This window comes from Engraulis encrasicolus, chromosome 12 (assembly GCF_034702125.1).
Source record: "Engraulis encrasicolus isolate BLACKSEA-1 chromosome 12, IST_EnEncr_1.0, whole genome shotgun sequence".
Taxonomy (NCBI): domain Eukaryota; kingdom Metazoa; phylum Chordata; class Actinopteri; order Clupeiformes; family Engraulidae; genus Engraulis; species Engraulis encrasicolus.
This window is the reverse complement of record NC_085868.1, coordinates 40410859-40431415: the sequence shown is the minus strand read 5'-3', so window position 1 is coordinate 40431415 and position 20557 is coordinate 40410859. Positions and strand designations below refer to the sequence as shown.

General features: G+C 43.6%; 1 protein-coding gene across 1 annotated transcript in view; it reads right to left on the bottom strand.

The window, feature by feature from the left end:
- The window catches only part of cdkl5 (cyclin dependent kinase like 5), an 81941-nt gene that overhangs the window by 4549 nt on the left and 56835 nt on the right, over positions 1 to 20557 (bottom strand). The window contains exons 11-17 of the mRNA XM_063212180.1: positions 20398 to 20557; positions 18442 to 19885; positions 15366 to 15467; positions 12961 to 13078; positions 10769 to 10889; positions 7126 to 7234; positions 1920 to 2318 (exon numbers count right to left, since the gene is read on the bottom strand). The exon at positions 20398 to 20557 is cut by the window's right edge and continues 7 nt beyond it. Coding sequence (XP_063068250.1) covers positions 1920 to 2318; positions 7126 to 7234; positions 10769 to 10889; positions 12961 to 13078; positions 15366 to 15467; positions 18442 to 19885; positions 20398 to 20557 — 2453 coding nt within the window. The remainder of the gene's footprint in view (positions 1 to 1919; positions 2319 to 7125; positions 7235 to 10768; positions 10890 to 12960; positions 13079 to 15365; positions 15468 to 18441; positions 19886 to 20397) is intronic.

Here is a 20557-nt window from a genome sequence, read left to right as displayed (position 1 = left end):
ACTGAACACTATCAGTGCTGTATTCTGACAAAGGTGAACTCACTGCAAAAATGATTTATACTGTACAAAGAAGTGGGAGATGTAAGAATCCATTGGGATTGCATAATCTCCTGGTCAAAATGTGTAAAAAAACCCTACTAAAATGAAAACAATGCACTGTGTAGGATGGTGGCCAGAGTAGGTATTGCAACTATGCTGCACATTGAAACTGTGCTGCCTAATGACAAATTTGATCTTTTCATGAAAATTTACAAAATAATAGACTAATATTTCCTAATATGTCCAAAGTGCAGTAGGTTTTGTAGCTATAATATTTCTGTAAATTCAAAATGGTGGACATGGAGATGCTTACATGCTTACATGCAGTACAGGTAAAAGTGTGGACTCACCTTCTCATTTAGTTAATTCTCTGTAATTTTGTGGCTTTTTACAGAACTTAGTACATTTTCAGGGAGGGAATCAAAACTGTGAATGAACACATGTATACTTTTGTGCATAGCAAAAAAATGAAAATATATAAAAAATAAAAACAATTATTAAAAAATAAATAAAAAAAAATGCCAGTGACGTCCACACAGCAAACCTGAGGGCCCCACGTGTTTCAACAAGCTTATTTTTCTGTCTATTTTCAAGTAAAAAATACCCAGTCAGTCGAGTCAATTTTACAGTTTTTCTCGATTGCTTTGGCTAATTTTTAGAAACTGAGATGACATTACCAAAACAACATGGACAAATCCCCAAACCAACTTTCAATTTCCCACAACAGAATGGCATTTCTCATTGCTTTCATCAAATCTTAAATGCTTTGTACTTGTTTCAAATGTTTAGTACATCTTTGCATATGGCTATGTACAAGTACCCGTTAACACATTGAGCATACAGTCAGCATTTTCCAAATAAATTGATCTACCTTATCTAAACGGATTAGACAATTCTCAGTCTAATGGTTGCCCTCTCCAAAACATGTCAGCATGATTTCATTGTGTGAGTCATCATATGCAAAGTAGTCTACACAATTGTCAAAACAGTCAAGGACATAATATTTTAAGAATTTCTTTACTGTAAACAGTACATTCATGACAGTGTTCAACAGGCCAGATGGTATTGTAACTTTACTAGTTTGTAGAAAATAATTTTACAACCGTGTATACTACAGTTTCCTCTGTTATTTGGCTAATTTCTTGACATTTTTTCAAACGGCATTCTGTGGAAGGAATTTAGTTTCGAAACGGGTAAACTGTTTTTGGAGTGATATGAGCAAGTGATGAGGATCCATGGCGTTATGCTGAACCATCCAGTTTATTTTGACAGAATGACTAAATGAATGCAAATGAGCCAAACCAATTGAGAAGGATATATGCCATTTTTATGGTACTGACTATTTATGTGGGAGAAGGTTTAGTGCTGATGCAAGAATGAGCTGTTTTGAGAGGTATATGACATTTTGCTAGTTATCTGAACTGTTGTGCAGAAGTGTAAGAATGTTTACCCAAATGACATAAAATGTATAGAAATGTCATCGCGGTTTCAAGAAATTAGCCAAACCAATCGAAAAAAACTGTAATTGATACAAGCAATACAAGAGAGACATTGCTTTTGGACAACAGCTAGAATGATTTTTTTTGGTAAGCACGTAATTCTCCATGTGTTCAAGCACAGTTTTGATGCCCTGCATGAAAATACACAACGAAAATCCACGAAAATAAAAAAAATGCATAAATGAGAAGGTGAGTCCACACTTTTGGCCTGTACTGTATATGAAAAGTGTAATTTTCCCAGTCTTAATGAATACTTAGAATTTGATGGTGGTATTTGGGAAAATGTAACATTTGTGAATGGGTGGCATGAATTCTGGAAAGAAAGGCCAAAAAAATATCACACAGTGCACCTTTAAAAGGGCCCCTCTGGAAACAGCTTACCTGAGAGTGCGAGTGTGAGTGTGAGTGTGAGTGCGAGTGAGGCTCTGTATGCTTTTCAGAGGGCCACTCATCCCTTTCCCTTTCCCGCTGCTCTCGTTCCCTCTCCCTCTCTCTCTCTCGTTCTCTCTCGCGCTCCCGTTCCCTCTCTCGGTCGCGGTCCCGGTTGCGATCTCGACTGCGTTCCCTCTCCCGTTCCCGGTCTCTCTCGTGGTTGCGCTCCCGCTCTCTGTCTCGCTCCCGCTCTCTGTCTCGCTCTCGCTCCCGCTCTCGCTCCCGCTCCCGGTCTCTGTCTCTGTCGCGCTCTCGCTCTCTGTTTCTGTGGCGGCTGCTCTGGTGCGAGGAGGAGGAGGGCTTCATTGCTCTCTGGGCCGCCATCGGATCCTGAATGTCCCCTGGTACCTGTCACCAGGTCACAAAGGTCAAAGGTCAGATATACATTTCATGACAATGCGTATCATATGTACTGTCTGCATCTGTCTGTATATGTGTCCATGCATGCGTCTCTGTGTGCATATGTCTGTATGTGCTGTATATGTACAGTAGGCGACTGTGTTGTTTGTAAGTCTACCGTGTGTGTGTGTGTGTGTGTGTGTGTGTGTGTGTGTGTGTGTGTGTGTGTGTGTGTGTGTGTGTGTGTGTGTGTGTGTGTGTGTGTGTGTGTGTGTGTGTGTGTGTGTGTGTGTGTGTGTGTGTGTGTGTGTGTGTGTGTGTGTGTGCATGCACTAGGTGTTGCTGCGCTACATGCAGTCCAGACATGGACATGGTTTGGCGGTGATCCTCACCTACATGTAAACTGAACATGTAAAAACTTAATATGCGAACAGTAGTTATATCAGACTCTCTCAGCAAAGGTGTTCTTTGATTGTAGGCAGGGCCGGCCCAAGCCTTTATGGGGCCCTCAGCAAAATATCATCCGGGCCCCCCCCCATACCACCACCTACTCAGCATCAGATGCTTCATAATCCTATAGCCAAAAATATGGCTCATTGGCAGTAAGTGGCATATGAGAAAGCAATGAATGCCTTGAGGAAATGGTGGACATCCTTGCCGTCCAAATGGCATCCTTGATCTTTGCTGCTCAGAGGGGGCCCCTGGTGGCTTGGGGGCCCTAAGCCACCGCATGGTTCGCTTATGCCTCGGACCAGCCCTGATTGTAGGCCTACTAAAGGTCACATGGGTGGCTTGATCTTTCGGGACCATTTCAGACACACATAAAGCATCAGTGTGGCATACACTACGTGACCACCCACTATGGCTCCGATATTGGCCAAAAACTAACATAAAGAAACACCCAACAGTTTACAAGAACTGGGCAACTCACAACACCCCAATCTCCTCAATCTCAGTTTCAGAAAGTTCTCTTACAACTCCTGCCACAAATGTGTGCCCTGCCCTTGCAAGGACCACTGGAACGGCTACTGTACGTGAGCTACTCTGTGCACTGGAACTTTTTCGAGGGGCCACTTCAAATGTTATGAAGTCCTCCAAGGGCACAAACCCCAAACACAAACCAGGATTTCCCTTGCACTTAAGGCATATATTGAAGGCGGCCACTTTCAACAGAACACACCTTTGCTAGGTCCTCATGTGAGACTGCATAACATTAAAGGGGTATGCCACTAGTTTGGGACTTAATACAGTTAAAATCGTTGGCCCGGGTTTGTAAAGGTGGTAAAGTGTTATTTTTCATGTTAGGTGTTGTCTTGCTTTAAGACAAGTTACAAGAGGGAGTATGTAGCTAAGCTAGTGAAAGTCAATGGATCACTGTAGCATGTGTGATCCATTGACTCCCACTAGCTTACATTAGATACTTACTCCCTCCTTAAAACAAGACAACGCCTAACATGACAAATAAAACACTTTACCACCTTTATAAACCCAAGGCAACGTTAACCGTATTCAGCCCCAAAATAGTGGCATGCCCCTTAAATAAAATTATATCGGGGGCCAGATAAGACGGCCTCAGGGGTTGTTAATGGCCCTCGAGACATAGGGTTCCCAACCCATGTGTTAGGAGTGGAGGTGGCAGTGTGTTTCAATGTGTTTCCCAATGTGGAACTGACGCCTCTGCTTCTGAAACATTATAGGCTAACACATGTGCCTCTGAGAAACTAGTTGAAGGAGAGGATTGTGCACATCCCAGGGAAAGGTGCAGGACAAAGGGCAACTGTAGTTTTCAGAGTGAGAAGTCCGCACACTTAAAATCCTTTTTGTTGTGTTTTATTTTTTCATGGCAGGATAACGTTTTGACCTCAACAGTCTTCTTCAGATTCTATGTGCACAATCCTCTCTTTCAACAGTGTGTTTCACTTTCCCAATGTGGAACTGACGCCTCTGCTTCTGAAACATTATAGGCTAACACATGTGCCTCTGAGAAACTATAATGCCACTATTGCATATGCCACACACACGCTTTATGTGTGCGAGGTCCACCGTATGTAATATCTTTGACCTCAAACTATGTGTGCTTTGGTGAGGAATGTGACGGTCAGTTTCGGACAATGTCAAAAAGCGTGCAATTCAATTTTTTTGCAGGCATTGCTGAAGACGAGTATGAGGGATGTTCATGCAAATCTTTTAAAAATATATATATTTATTTGTTTTTAAATCCCTGAATCATGCTGTGTTGGGCTGAGGCAGGCTGTGGCTGACATGGGCGATGATGACATAGGACAAAAAAGACAACCACTAGATCAGCAGTATGAATCATAGAGAAAGAGCTCGCTTGTTTTTCAACGGTTTTCATTGTTTAGAAATAAAACAGTCATATAAAATAAGCTAACAGCTACATTGATAAAGGGGTCAGAGCACTGGACCGGCCTACTCCAGTAAAGTGTTGGCCAAGAGGTCATTACATTTGTATCTACTAGGGGTGTAAATAATAATCGAAATGAAAAGTATCGATATATCGCAATATAGTCTGATGATTGAATCGAATCGCATCGCATCGTGGGGCATTCTTAAGTATTGAAAAAAATCGAATCGCTGGCCCCTTCCCAATAACTTAATAGGAGCTGGAAAAGTAATTGGGAAAAAAATCTAATCGTATCGTGGGGCATTCTTAAGTATCGGACATAATCGAATCGTATCGCACCGAATAATAAGATATCGATATGGAATCGTATCATCATGGAGGCCGTGATTTACACCCCTAGTATCTACCATGCTTCACAGCTCATTAACAGATCAATGAAAATGGCGTAAGTAGGTGTGACATTACCTGCTAACATCAATGCTCTAACTTGTATTAAAAAAAGCACAAGCTACCCATTTTGCAAAATTATACAAAATTGCTTCTTATTTGGATTTACTGTGCGTAAGAAAGCATGTGTTACTGTGATGGGGTCCGATGTAATCATGGGATGCTAGGTTGATGACAGGACTACAAATCAAATGTGAATGTCTTCACAATATCAAATAACATACCAAAAATAATAAGAACATTGCATTAAAAGATTTTCTGACTTCAACTAGAATATGCAATTATAGTGCAAAATGAGTTAAGAGATTGAAGGCATTTAACTTTGCAAAATGGGTTCTTCTTCATTCTGCCTCAAAGTCTACATCGATCTGAGGCTGGCTTTCTCTTCAACCATTGAAACTCAGTAACCACAATCCATCTGAGCTAGACAAAAGAAAGCAAAACGTGCCAAAAAATAAAATTGCCATTTTTCTTGATCCATTGTAACAAATCTATGCATCGTGCAGTGCATGGGTGTATGTTTTTTTATTTTTTTAAACGGGTGAGCAAAACGGTGACGAAAGACAGGTAGAGAGAGAGCGAGGAAGTACCATGGGAGAGGAGACTACTTTCACGGAGGGGCTACGCTTTACGCTATTCTTTGAGTTAAATAGAGGGAAAAGACTTTTCCTGATGCTCGGGCTTCGTCCATCGCTGACGTCCGTCTGTAATATAAAGATGCACAAGACTCCAGTGGCACATTCAAGTAAAATAAAATGCAAAAGAGTTTAGCTGTAGACAAATGGACTTCATTAGAACACCCTTAGTCCAGTTGCCTACAACTAAGTTCAGTTGTACTAAGTTTAACTAAGTTTAGTTGTAGGTAGGGTTGCCACCTCTGTCTGACAAAAAAACATAGTAATCGATCATTTCGCTTGTAAGCAATGGCTCCCTTCATTCAGTGTCAAGGGAAACTATATTTCTTCCTGGACAAACCATTAAAAACAGGGAAAATCAGGGAAAGCTGGGACAGGTGGCAATACTAGTTTCAGGAAACTAGACATCTTCAGTCCAGCTGCCTACAACTAAACTATTCTCAACTAAAATGACCTGGACGAATGACAATCTTCACATTCGAAAAAATGAATACATTCTAGAGTGCTGATTCAGAACTTTTCAGCTGCCTCCCCAGTGACTGACCACACATATGGACTACAGCTCAATGTTTACAGAGACAGGCAAAGCATCAGTATGTCGTCTGGAAGAGAAGAAAAAAAGAGATTTGTTTGTGCTTGAAGCACTTCCCATTGAAAATGCTGAATATCATTCTAATGGATTCCGCCCCTTCTGACTGTCTCCATCCCAACAGACGCAGTTCACACATAACCCACAAACAAACAAACAAACAAACACATAAACAGACAAACAAAAGCTAACAAACATCACCACCTACTGGAGGAAAAGGATCCCATTTCAAGTGGGATTATGTTATTAAGAGACTGTACAAATGGCCGCTTATAGAAAAGAATATCTTACTTGTTTGTTACTAGGCAGTCTGAGCCAATAGTTTCTGTTTGCCTTTGTCTGGGAAATGAATAAACAATTGAGTGATAATCATCTGTACTGGCTGTGATTGTTCATCATGTGATTGTACATTTGTACATCATATTGCATTGAATATTGCAACTGCTCGGCATCCTTTTGTCTTAATTCAAATATTCCTCAGTGGGCTTGCACATAAAGACACATAACACACACGAAAGGACAAAGACTTCAAAGCTTAGATAGACAGAAAAAGCTTAAGCCATTTCCATTGCCATTCAGGAGCTAGCACTGTCACTGTCAGTCGTGAGCTACAGTAACATTACAACTAAAGCAATGCGCGTGTGTGTGTGTGTGTGTGTGTGTGTGTGTGTGTGTGTGTGTGTGTGTGTGTGTGTGTGTGTGTGTGTGTGTGCGTGTGTCATGTGTAACATCAAGCTGGAGGGGGCCCTGATTGCCCAAAATAGTACGAGCAACACCCACCGTTTGTGATTTCTTCTTCTTCTTTTTTATTGCTCTAAAGAAACCCTGTTTCTCTTTATGCTTGGATGGTTCTGGTGGAGGATTCAACACCATGGTCTCCGGGGTGTTCCTGGTTTATGTAAAACAAGGATTAAAAACAAGAGTAGCATCATTGCTCTGGCCGATGTTGAAGTTGAGTTTTACAGTGTTAACACAGTGCGAGTCACAGCTCCATTATTGGGACGTAAGCCTTTTAGTATAAACCTTTTTGTAAGAACACTACCTTTCACATCCTTCACAGTAAAAGTTGCATTAGCTTATGCATCTATTTAATTCAACACTACAGTGTAGGTACAACTAGAAGTGTTGTCTAGAGGACGTCTAAAGGCGCGTTCAGGCAGACTGAGAACCGTGCTGGTGCTGGTGCCCGTTTCCGCATCTAATTGCGAACCAGCCGCCGTGTTCATGCCACAGACCTTAGCGTTCGCGAACTAGAATGCTGGTTCGCAATGCAAACCGAAAAATATTTTTCATTGTGATGACAACGTGGACGTCAGCAAATTCATCCGGGTAACACACAGTCATGTGTTTAAAAGCTCAGACCCCGGTATGAATGTGGATGGTTTGCCGTGCGGGCATGGGACGAAACCGCAAAGTTAAAGGGGTATGCCACTATTTTGGGGCTTAATACAGTTAAAATCGTTGGCTGGGGTTTATAAAGGTGGTAAAGTGTCTTATTTTTCATGTTAAGCGTTGTCTTGCTTTAAGACAAGTTAAAAGAGGGAATATGTCGCTAAGCTAGTGAAAGTCAATGTATCCGTGTAGCATGCTACACGGATACATTGACTTTCACTAGCTTAGCGACATATTCCCTCTTTTAACTTGTCTTAAAGCAAGACAATGGCTTACATGAAAAATAAGACACTTTACCACCTTTATAAACCCCAGCCAACGATTTTAACTGTATTAAGCCCCAAAATAGTGGCATACCCCTTTAATAATTTTCGTTTCCCTCTGACCCCCCTATATTTTCTCTCATTCAAGTTCTCAATCTGTTGAGTATCATGATCCCGTGTGCCATTATATTACCTTACATTACATTGCATTACACTTAGCTGGCGTTTTAATCCAAAGCGGCTTACAGTTATTTACAAGGTACTGGTTACAGTCCCTGGAGCAGTATGGGGTAGGTGCCTTGCTCAAGGGCATCTCAGCCATGGAGTGTGGTAGGGAGTGGAAGAGTGTAACACTGGGATTCGAACCTGCAACCCTCTGATCTAAAGCCCATCTCATTAACCGTTAGGCGTAGGTGTGGGTACCATACAGTACACCCTGCAGCAACATAAATTTATAACTATGGGTACAAAGAGTCAAAGTTTGTCAGAAGACGCGCTCAACTTCTGGGAAAAAATGAAAGACTTTGGGTGCGTAATAAAAGCTATCAAAGAAATCAAAGAAAAATCCGCACTCACTGTGGACATGGTGGTAATTTCTAAATAAATAATGAGACATAGCTTGTGAGTACGGATTTTTCTTCTTTACAAAGAGTCAAAGACATCGATCTTTTATTTCTCACTTGCTTCCAAATCACAGCTTTCAGTATGGGCATCTGGATGCCTCTCTAAAGAGCTCCACAGACAACATACACTACACCCACACAACAGTCAGCATTAGTCAAGGTCTGTCGGTCAATCAGTTGGTAGGGTTGGTGGCAAAGCAAAGGAAACTCTCACTCATGGAACAGTTGTCGCTGCACACTCAGAATGATTTTACCTCCGCCAAGGAGGTAATGTTTTTGGTCGCGTTGGTTTGTCTGTCTTTCTGTCTGCTTGTCTGTCTGTCTGTTTGTTTGTTTATTTGTCAGCAGGATAACTAAAAAAACGAATCAACTTTGTTTTTCTTTAACTTTGTGGAGTTGTTGGTAATGACCCAAGGAACAAGTGAATAAAGTGATGGTTCGGAGTAGATTCACCCTAATGCCATTTGAACCGTGACATCCATCCAGTAGTCCACCCTAACCGTGCGATCACACCGCCGACGTTGAAAGAGCTACAACACGGCTGACTCCTGCCTGGAAAGCACCGGTCAGGGGCGTTGAACGCGGTAAAAGATTCAACCTGAAGCGTTCGGCCAGGAATCTCGACCAACCGAAGCTCATGCTCAGAAAAATGTGAACATTCCATTGGCTGACGCCTAATGGCGCCGAGCTCATTACACATTTTTAGATGAAGTTCAACTTTTGACGCCCTCGGCTTTTGACGCCCTGACCTCTAGAAACGCTTTTGCAGCTTTTAACGCTTCTGCCGCCTGCTCTGCCATACAAAGTCAATTACTTCCGCATCTTTCAACGCATTCAACGCCAGCGGTGTGATCGCACGGTAAATATTTTCTGGCCTGGGCGAACATTAGCAGAGTTACCGAGTTATTTATCGGTTATTTCGAATATTTTGGTGGGCATTCACAGTATCTCCAAACTTACACCACAAAAAACACATGTCATGACACCAAACTTCTACAGTAGTACAAATATGGTCTCTACTCACAAAACGCAACATTTGGAAGTTTGGAAATAGTTCAGGAGTTTTTTATTATCAACACAAGCCGAATAGGTTCTGTCCTGCTACAGCTGCGCCGACGTTACTTACGTCATCTGACACAAGCCTGTAAAAGTCCTCAACAAAGTTCCAGACGAGAGTATATATATAAAAAAAATGTTTTCATTGAATTGTGATCAAGGCTTATATTTTCAAGGCAACACTTACAAGATATTTCAAATGTTACCTTCTATCAATTGGACAATGATTTTCGTTATCAATACGGATGCTGAATCCACTTTTCATTGTGCGTAATGATGAGTTCCTTGAGGACTTTTACAGGCTTACGGAAGTAACGTTGGTGCAGAGTTTAGCAGGACAGAATATATTCGGCTTGTGTTGATAATAATGAACTCCTGTACTATTCCCAAACTTCCAAATGCTTCGTTTTGTGAGTAGAGACCACTTGTACTACTGTAGACGTTTGGTGTCATGACATGTACTGTGAATGCCCACCAAACTATTCGAAATAATCGATACATAACTCAGTGACTGCCAATGTTTGCCCAAGCCACAAAACACTTAGTAGTTGACTACTGGGTACATGTCACGGTTCAAATGGCATTAGGGTGAATCTACTCCGAAAACATCACTTTAAATTCTGGTGGTGATGCGGATTACGAGCCAGAACCAGGACCTTTTTAAAGATTCTTCACCATTGCTGGCCTATACATCTAGATGCCCCTAGAGACCGCAAATTGAATTGCAGGCCAGGGCAAAACAAACAACTCCACAAAAGAAGGCAGAAAGAGGGTGTTACATAGTCAAATGTTCTATGAAGCAGCTTCCTTGGCAGAGGTCTGCACTCTCTGAGTGCTTCTAGTTTAATTTGACATTTCAGCTTATGTCTTCATCAGGCCCTGAGGATGTACAGTACAGGGTCCAGGATGTAAATCGGAACATGGTAAAATAATATTAAAAACATTGTATGATGTTCTGAGGGTGTGACGACATTTGTCTCATTCGTGAAAGGTGACCTATTGGACTTGTGATTGCCGTAAGAACCTCATCACGCAGTGTGTGTTTGCTACAACAGAAGAAAAGGCAAAGGTAATATAAACCCAACTCACCAGGGCTCGAAGGCGGGCTGGCGCTTGGAGTGATTACTCATGGCACTGCTGTCACCAGGCAGGGGTGGCCCACGACTCTGGCCACTCGGGTCGTGGAAGGAGTCCGGCCGAGGGGATGGCACTGCCATCAGCAACAGGATAGGGGAGAGATGATCATTTGAAGTTAGATAGTCTTTGGCACATAGAGCATTGAAACATCTGCTTGGCTCTGATTATTTTGGGGGGGAAAATAAACTCTTTCATTTTTAGATCTCGTATCTATTTATATCCCCGAAACGTGGACCGTCGGGGATGTAATGGTTTTGCGTGCGCCGGCGCGTCTGCGTCCGCCGGCGCGTCCGCCGCCGCGTAAGGTCTTTCGTGTTAACGCGATAACTTTTGAACGGATGTTTGGATTTGTCCCAGATTTTTTGGGTGAATGCTCTAGGGCAGGTTCATGAATTGATTTGAGTTTGGAGGTCAACACTTTCAAGATGGCTGAATTCAAGATGGCCGAATTTTTGTTTGGTCCATAACTTCTGACCGGGTGGATGAATTTGTCCCAGATTTGGTGTGTGAATGCTCTAGGGTAAATTCATGAACTGATTTGAGTTGGAGGTCAACACTTTCAAGATGGCTGAATTCAAGATGGCCGAATTTTTGTTTGGTCCATAACTTCTGACCGGGTGGATGGATTTGTCCCAGATTTGGTGTGTGAATGCTCTAGGGTAGGTTCATGAACTGAGTCGAGTTTGGAGGTCAACACTTTCAAGATGGCTGAATTCAAGATGGCCGAATTATTGTTTGGCCCATAACTACTGACCGGGTGGATGGATTTGTCCCAGATTTTGTGTGTGAATGCTCTAGGGTAGGTTCATGAACTGATTCGAGTTTGGAAGACAACACTTTCAAAATGGCGGAATTTTCATTTGGCCCATAACTTCTGACTGGGTGGATTGATTTGCCCAGTAACACCTTATTTTAATGGTTCACCATTTCAATGGATCTACCACATTAGGTACAGTGTAATAACCAATGTAACAATATTTAATACCATGTAATACCAGTGTAACAATATGCAATATCAGGTACAGTGTAGTAACGAGTGTAACAGTATGCAATACCATGTAATATAGTGTAATACCAGTGTAACAATATGCAATACCATGTAATACCACTTACGCACAAACACATGATGTAAGTTAAAAAAAATGGCGGTGTTACACTGGTATTACATTGTATTAAATATTGTTACACTGGTTATTACACTGTACCTAATGTGGTATATCCACTGAACCATTAAAACAGTATTACCATTTGCCCCATTTTTCACAATAGTCGTTTGGTTTTAAGCCTATGCACGTCATGTCACGTCTGTATGTATCATATATGTTTACGAAATGGTGGACGGGAGTGGTAGGAATGATGGGGGACTGGAAGCGTCGCGTTTCGGGGATATACCTTAAGCAGTCGAAGGCGACTGCACAGGCAGTCTAGTTTTTTCTAGGTGCCTTACCCTTGCTCTCTCAACATATTTGGCTTTATATATTTTCAGCACTTTTTTGCCTCTAGAGCACAACAACACTCTCCTGCAAGTTAGAAAGTCTTGACAATCAACCTCAGTGCTCAGGGCCAAAAGCAACAGGGGGTCTGGGAGAATTTTGTTTGGATGGCACAGTAGTTTCAAAGCTTGAAGTGTTGAAATGTGTGCACAAATGTACGCACGCACGCACGCATGCAAGCACGCACAGTGACTGAGTATCCCAGGATCCCTGACAGCTTGCTATCTCTATATTTTTGAAAAACCAAAGCTGCATACACAAAAAAATGGATTTGTTGTCGCTGAACTTGTATTGTTTCAGATTTGTTGTCTCTGAACTTGTATTGCTTTGGATTTGTTGTCTCTGTATGGCGTGGGCCTAAAATATTAAACTGAAGACAATGCTGCTCACAGATTTACCCTTATAATTGATCTAAGCAAGCAAGCACACACGCACACATGTACACACGCACGCACACACACACACACAGACCGGTGCGATTTGTCGGAAAACCAGAAGGTGGGATGTGTTTCAGATTTTCAGCAATATCAATGGAATTTCATTAAACTGTGATTAAAATAGAAATAGAAAGTAGAAAAAGTGGCGATATCAAAACCAGAAGGGGGGACAATCCCCCCCCCACCCCCCCTACAAATCGCACCCTGCGCGCACCTCTGTAGAAGCTGCCGACTCGTCGTGGCATGGAGTCGCTGTAGATGATGCGGTTCTCTTTGGAGGAGGCGCCTCCATCCTCGAGGTGCTGCTGCTCGTGGTACATCCCCACCTGGCCCTGACACACACAAAAAAACAACAAGTCAAGTTAGAATTCTTTTTTTATTTGTATCGTACATTTAGCACGACTTCAGTTGACCCACAAAGTGCTTTACATTCACACAGGCACAGACGTGTGCACACAGACACAGACACAGACACAGACACAGACACAGACACACACACACACACACACACACACACACCCACACACACACACACACACACAGACACACACACACTAAGACCAAGACCAGACAAGACTAAGGGTGAATATCATTTCATTGTGTCACACTAGTAGTATCCAGAGGTGTCAAATATCCGGTTCAGTAGTAAAAACCCTGCCACAGCAGCCAGGCCGTGCCCCCTAGTGACGCAACAGCTTCAGCCTTGCCACCAGTCAGGTCAAGAGTCAATGCAAGTATTTTCTGAGTTCCCGCAAATACGGGAACTCCTCCCACTTTGTTGGGAAGCAAACAATCATTAGCAAACCAAGGGAGGCCATTTGGGAAATGCTGTTTGGGAAATGTTAATTGTTATGCTCTTGGTCAGACCAAGTCTCGAAGAGATTTGAAAGTCGATGATAATCAGGCTATCAAATATCCGGCTCAGTAGTTAAAAACCCTGCCACAGTATACTTCTAGCACTGCTGACTTCACTGAGCACCTTGTCTCCTAATGATCAGCTAATTCAGAGCTGGTTGGACCTACGTAATTTGTGGCAGCATTTTTAACTTCTGAACCCGGAATTACGTAACTAGCCTGGCAACACCATCCTACGTACTTCCACCCAAAGATTTTGGATCCATTCGCTCACGGTTCGGCCAATCAGCAAACAGTTGAGAGTGGTGACGCAGAACTCACCCGCAGAGTCCGTTACTGATTCACTTTTGTCTTGTTATTTGTATGCTTTGGCAACACTGTATTGTAACGGTCATGATAATAAAGCACAATTAGAATTTGAATTTGGGACTCCAATTGCAGAGTAAGGTCTGACCGTCTCCCAACTTCCATGGAAATGGATTAGCCTGTTGCAGACTGTTTGACGGAGTCAACAGTCGGCTTTCACCCAGGCTATAAGGATTGACCCCCCAGCTAGTAGCACCATACTTGGTCAATGTCTGGCTGCCTTGTCTACACTGCAACAACACACACAATCAAGGGGAGGGGGCAAAATAGAGGATCGATAGATCTCTCGATAGGTCGCAGATAGATAGATAGATAGATAGATAGATAGATAGATAGACAGATAGATAGATAGATAGATAGATAGATAGATAGATAGATAGATAGATAGATAGATAGATAGATAGATAGATAGATAGATAGATAGATAGATAGATAGATAGATAAGGATCTACAGAATTTATTCTAAGCATGAACCTTTTTGCATGTTCACAAGTAAAGATGCTTTGGATGGAACATTTATAATGCACATATGGAGGAAATTCAGGCTAAAAGGACATCTCACAACTGTAGCTGCCTCACTTAGAACTAAAATACTGCATACGTTCCAAATTGTCATCTAAAATAATATATATACAAAGAGTCACAAACAATGACTGTATACTACAGTTAGTAACAGTTAATGTACAATCACTGGTCAGAAACACTAGATTTGATACTAGACGTTTATATAAAAAAACGGTAACACTTTATTTTAGGGATACATCTATTAGCACTAATACCGGTACATACAATGTTAATGCCTGCATAAGTAACTTGTAAGGCATGTACTAAGCAAACGCTAAGGCCTACTAGGTCCTTACTAAGGTTAAATTGGTAATAAATCCCTTATTGTGCATGAACAAGACATTTGCGAATACATGCCTAACAAATGTTTGATTTTGCTTTGTACATGCCGTACAAGTTACTTATACAGGCACATTGTATGTATTAGTGCTAATAGATGTATCCCTAAAATAAAAAATAAATAAAATAAATTACCAAAAAATCTTGTTTACACTCCATTGCACATGTAAGTTGTTACCAGGTCTTTCTCATCTGGTGAGGGAGCACTTTTAGGTTCAGCCACATTAGCAAAGTGAAGTTTTTTTGGGGAACTTTTACAGTGTGAGTTTGCTCATGATGGTTGGGAAAATGTATTTTATACACTACAATACTTGTAAATTGTATCTCTTTCTGGTGAGTGGGTTTGCTGAAGCTGTGGGAATTATGAGAGGAATTTTGTCTGTGTAGTGAGAGATGCTATCTGATCAGGTCAGAGGGCCTACACTGTAGAACAGAATTTTCTGTGGTTAAGTTTAGGTTAAGGGATTTGTTCGCAGGTAAGGCAGATAATCGGACCTCGTTTTTCGAGCGCTGCGAGTGAAAAGGAGCAGCGTTGTCCCTCGTGGAATCTTTGATGGGGGGTCGACTTTGGGGCGCCTCTTTTGGGGATAGATCGTTCTGTGGGAGGAACAAGACACAAACAAACAAACAAACAAACAAACAAACAACAAATAAACAAATCAAGCAGACAGAAAAAGTGGAGGCCAAATGGACACAGTGCAAATGAACCCAGCCACATGGTAGACATACAGCACTGAGGCAGGGAGGGAATGAGACACACAGACACGCCTTAAACCAGGGGCTCTCAAAACTTTTTTTGGACCAGGGACCCCTCATTTCAAGGACCCCCCTCATAACCACACTAAAAATGTTACAGAAATGCCAGAGATCTGCTTAAACCCACTCTGCTGGACCATTTTCTGTCACATTCATAACAAACTTTTTCACAGACCCCTTAGCATTGTGCAAAGGACCCCACTTTGAGACTGAGAACCTCTGCCTTAAACAACAAAAACAATAATAATACCAGCAACTAAAACAAGGTTAAACGTGTTCTCAGGTTGTTTTTGCTTGGCAGTTTTCGCAAAGGGTCTGAAGAGGGTTGTCTCGGGGTGACGAAGATGTTTGTGTGTTTTGTAATTTCCCAAGAGCAATGCGATGTTCAAGTGAGCGCCGCTGCTGAATTTTAAAACTCAAATGTGCTGCCGTGCTGATAAATAGTCCGCCAAACGAAAGTGACAAATGTGAGATAAGGCGAAGACACCCTCTCCTCTAACATTAGTCCTGCAGCTGTCTACAGGGAAATGGGGGGAAAAAATGCCTATCGATATATGAAGAGCTCTTTTCCAAAACACTGCACTGTATATCCATTTCCAAAATATTCAAACAAGCTGTATTGTCTTTCTCTGTTTGAAATGTGGAACGTTTTGATGTTTCAATTTGTTATGGGAATATCAAATAACATTTGACAATTCCAATTGTCTTGATGATTTCTCAAAATCAGATGAAAATTAGCCCTGAAGAAGGTCGGTACGCGACCGAAACGCGTCGGCTTTATGGTGTCCATGTATTAAATAAAGGACTTTTAACATTGACTTCAGAGTGCCTCGGACCCTCTCTCTCTACAAGTTTGCAACTTTGGAAACCGATGAGCACCTGAATATTTTCACACTACCCCACAGATGCACTCATCCATTCTCTTCTCTTGTACTTTTATAGTGTTTTGGAAAAGAGCTCTTCACATGCTGCTTTCATTTGTCTGACTTCGGTATGATTTGCTTCTGTCTGCTTTTGGTGGTATGTACTGTATCCTTCCCATGTTCCAACATCGAGGACCATGTCAGGAAGCATTTTCAAATGAATATGTTGACACATGGCCCGTGTTGCTAATTCGCTGTTGCCAGAATGGCAATGACCAAGTTGTAATGTATTCCTAAAAAGAATGCGCATTGTCATAGCGGTGTACAGTAGTACAATGATAGCTAAGTCTTTTCAAAAGCTATTACAGTATAGTGGTCCACTGTCAGGATGGTGCAGATTCAAGTTGGATCATTGGATCTTTTTGATTAATAAGTTAAGAATCCAAAAGTTAAATCAACCAATCAATCATGTTAGCTCAACAGGAAATGACACTAACTGCAATGATACTGCATGAATTTTACTAAGCAGCCGTACTTATGAATCCTCTGAAAGGGTGGTGTGTAATTTTGTCTAAAGGTCTGGAAGATTAGGGCTACACAATCAATCATCTTTATATTAAATTCTTAATCTGAACTACTGCAATTATCTATGTGTGAGTATTGCCATTAATCTTGGGGCTCACACACATCCAGTGTCAAATCTACCTTCATTAAGTCTGTGTCTTCTCTCCTGTTGAAGCAGAAGACATGAACTATCTGTTCAATCCTTTTAGACAATTTTCTGGGCATAGGCCTGCTCACTAAACTCAAATGGTCAAACATGCAATTGCAACTGAACAGAAGGCCTGAAAGCTATACTGGAAATATTTCTAAAGCTTAGGGTAAGAATATTTAAAAAAATGTTTCATACATAGGGTGGCCAAACTGAGTTACCACAATAAAAAAAACACACACACTAATATTGGTGTTGGACCACCTTTAGCTTTGATTACGGTGCACTTTGGTGCATTATTTGAATACATTACTGCAATGTGGATTTATTTCCATTCATAGATACATTACGTTTTCACTAAGATCTTGCATTGTTGATGGAAGAGTTTTTCGGTAACACTATACTTGACATATAAGCATGAGAGTGTCAAAACACAGTCAGACATGTGTCATAAACATTATGTCAATGTCATAAACATTTTATAAACATTCGGTTATGGTAGAGACATCCTTAACAATGTCAACTTTTCATGACCCTGTTTTGACACGATTATGACACTGTTATGTCATTCGTATTACGCCGGCGTCAAGTAAAGTGTAACCAGATGACAATTTGCCGGACTCAATTCTTGAAAGCAATTTGAAATAGCTTCTAATAAATCTCTATTGCTTCTACCCTTAAGATTTCAAGCCTTAAGAATGTTAAAGTGTTTCAAGCAACACTCACTCCTTTATTTCCTCAAGTCACTCCTTTAGCGAAAGCGAAAGCCCATTGGGAAACTCCAACTCCCATTGTCATTGTGACACAGCACTCCACAGCACACAAGTGAACACTGCACACAACGAAATTGCATTTATGCCTCACCCGTGCAAGGGGGCAGCCCTCAGTGGCGCCCCATGGGGAGCAGTGCGGTGGGACGGTACCATGCTCAGGGTACCTCAGTCATGGAGGAGGATGGGGGAGAGCACTGGTTGATTACTCCTCCCACCAACCTGGCGGGTCGGGAGTCGAACCGGCAACCTCTGGGATGCAAGTCTGACGCCCTAACCGCTCACCCATGACTGCCCTGCTCACCCATGACTGCCCTTTAACTAATGAGTATGAGACTGACGCTGGCTTGGTCTGTTGGATGCAATCCTATTCAATTTTGACATTTCAAGGTATTTTTTTTACAGTGGTTTTAAACAGCTCTGAATAACTCTTGCGTATTCCCTTGTGATCTAAGGAGTATGGAACTGACCCTGGCGAGGTGGTCGGTGCAGTCCTCGCGCGAGGAGCCCACCGAGTGGCGTGTGAGCGTGGTGCTGCGGTGCTGCACCTGGGGCGAGAGCATCTGCAGGCTGCTGGCACGCGTGGGCACGCCGCCCTCCTGGCCCACAGCCAGCGCCCCCTGCTGGCCGTGAGGCCGATGGCGCTCTCGCCGCACGTACATGGAGTGGCGGTGCGGCCGCTGCTGGGACGAGAAGGGGCTGCTGTATCCCAGGCCGTAGGGGAAGGACTCGTGCGGGGTGGAGAGCGAGTGACCTCCGGATCCGCCACCTGGGACGCCCCCGCTGATGCCGCCCACTGGTGCTAGCCTGTCTCCTCCACTTCCGCCTCCTCCACCACCACCGCCTGACCTCCCCCCTCCTCCGGGGTCCAGGGTCTCCACCACCCGGGCCTCCTCCGGGCCTTTGTGGCGGGTGGACGGACGGCGGGAGTCCAGGGTGCTGCTCTCCAGGTGCGGAGGCGGGTGGCCGGGGTGGGGCTGGATGGAGGCGGACGTGGAGGAGGGGCTGTGGCCCGAGCGGTCCGAGGTGTGGCTGTGGTGGTGGGTGGCCGGGCTACCGGGCGCTGCGTTCAGGTCCACGCAGCTGGCGGGGAAGTAGCGCGGAGGGGGTCCGGTTGGGGGCTCGTCCAGGAGGAGGCCGGAACCGGTCAGGTTGCCCACGGACTTGGCGTCGCCCAGACCCTGTGGAAGCCCCACTCCCCCTGGTACTCCCACTTGCCCTCCAGCCCCTCCAGATCCCCCTCCGTGCCCGTGCCCCTTGGACAAGCTGAGGTACGTGGTAGCACTCTTGTTGGCTGAAGGGTCAACCGACATATGCCCATGCCGATTTCTTTTCTCGCCCGATTGGAGAGTGTTGTTCTTGCCCTCCACGAACACTGGTCGGCTCTGTGGCACCGCATGCTGATGCTGTTGCTGCTGCTGCTGCTGTTGCTGCTGCTGCTGCTGCTGCTGTTGCTGTGAGCGACTGGCCGACTTGAGGTACTTTGCACCCGGTCCATCCGGCGGCTTGGTCGCCGCAGCAACGCTGGGCGGTGGCGGGATGTTGATGTTGATGTTGAAGTCGAAGTGCGTCTTGCCCTTGGCAGCGTCCTTGGGGCTCAGCAGGTGTGGCAGCGGATTGTTGGCCAGGTCCTTGCCGCAGGAAATGGAGCGGCTGAGTGTCTGCGTCTGGTAGTGTAGGTTCTTGGAGTGCAGGATGGGGCTCAGGCTGTTGGGGGACGGGCCGCCCATGCCACCCACACCGACACTGACGACACCACCACCAAGGCCGCCGATGCTCCCACCGCCGCCTCCGCCTCCCCCGTTTAGGAAGCTGTCGCTGCTGCGGTGGAGGTCCTCGTGACGCGGCAGGCTGGAGCACTCCTTGGCGTTGGTGGAGCGACGGTGGCCTCCCGAGCTCTTGCTGCCATGGCTCCTGTACGAGACATAGATGAAGAAAGATCCAGAAGAAATGTTGTGTCATAAAACCTAATCAGCTTAATAAAAAAACTTAATCGACTGAAACAGAAACAATGTGTGGTGATTCCTTCACTTTGAAAGAACCAGAAGATGAACATGACTCAGATCTTTCGTCTCAATCAGAAATCAAGTATCTTACTAACTTTTGACAAGCTTTCTTTAAATATAACCTACAAACTTTGTATGTTGGTGGTAGTTGTACACTGTTACTGCCATTGGATAAGCACGGTATTATTAGCAGCCTTGAGCAGAATGATAGCGTAGGAATATTGGCTGTAAAACCTTATACCGTATGATTATATCACTACAGGTCCTCATTGTCCTTCACACTGTATGTCATTTCAAAACCTGTGTCAATTACCTTTAATGACTAAAAATGTTCGTTCTGTTGTGCTACAATAAGTCGTCCTTGAGATCAGCATTATACTAATATTGGCTATCCCATGCTGTGTGCATGCTAATGCTAACCTGCTAGGTATTGTGTTGTCGCCGTGGTAAGGCTTCCTCTTGGAGGAGCGTGGGGGCTGGGGGGAGGGGGGCATGGGTCGCTCCAGCAACCGCTGGGCCTGGAACACCTGGTGGTTCAGACTCTGCTCCGTCAGGAATCGTTCCGACGGATTCAGCTGAA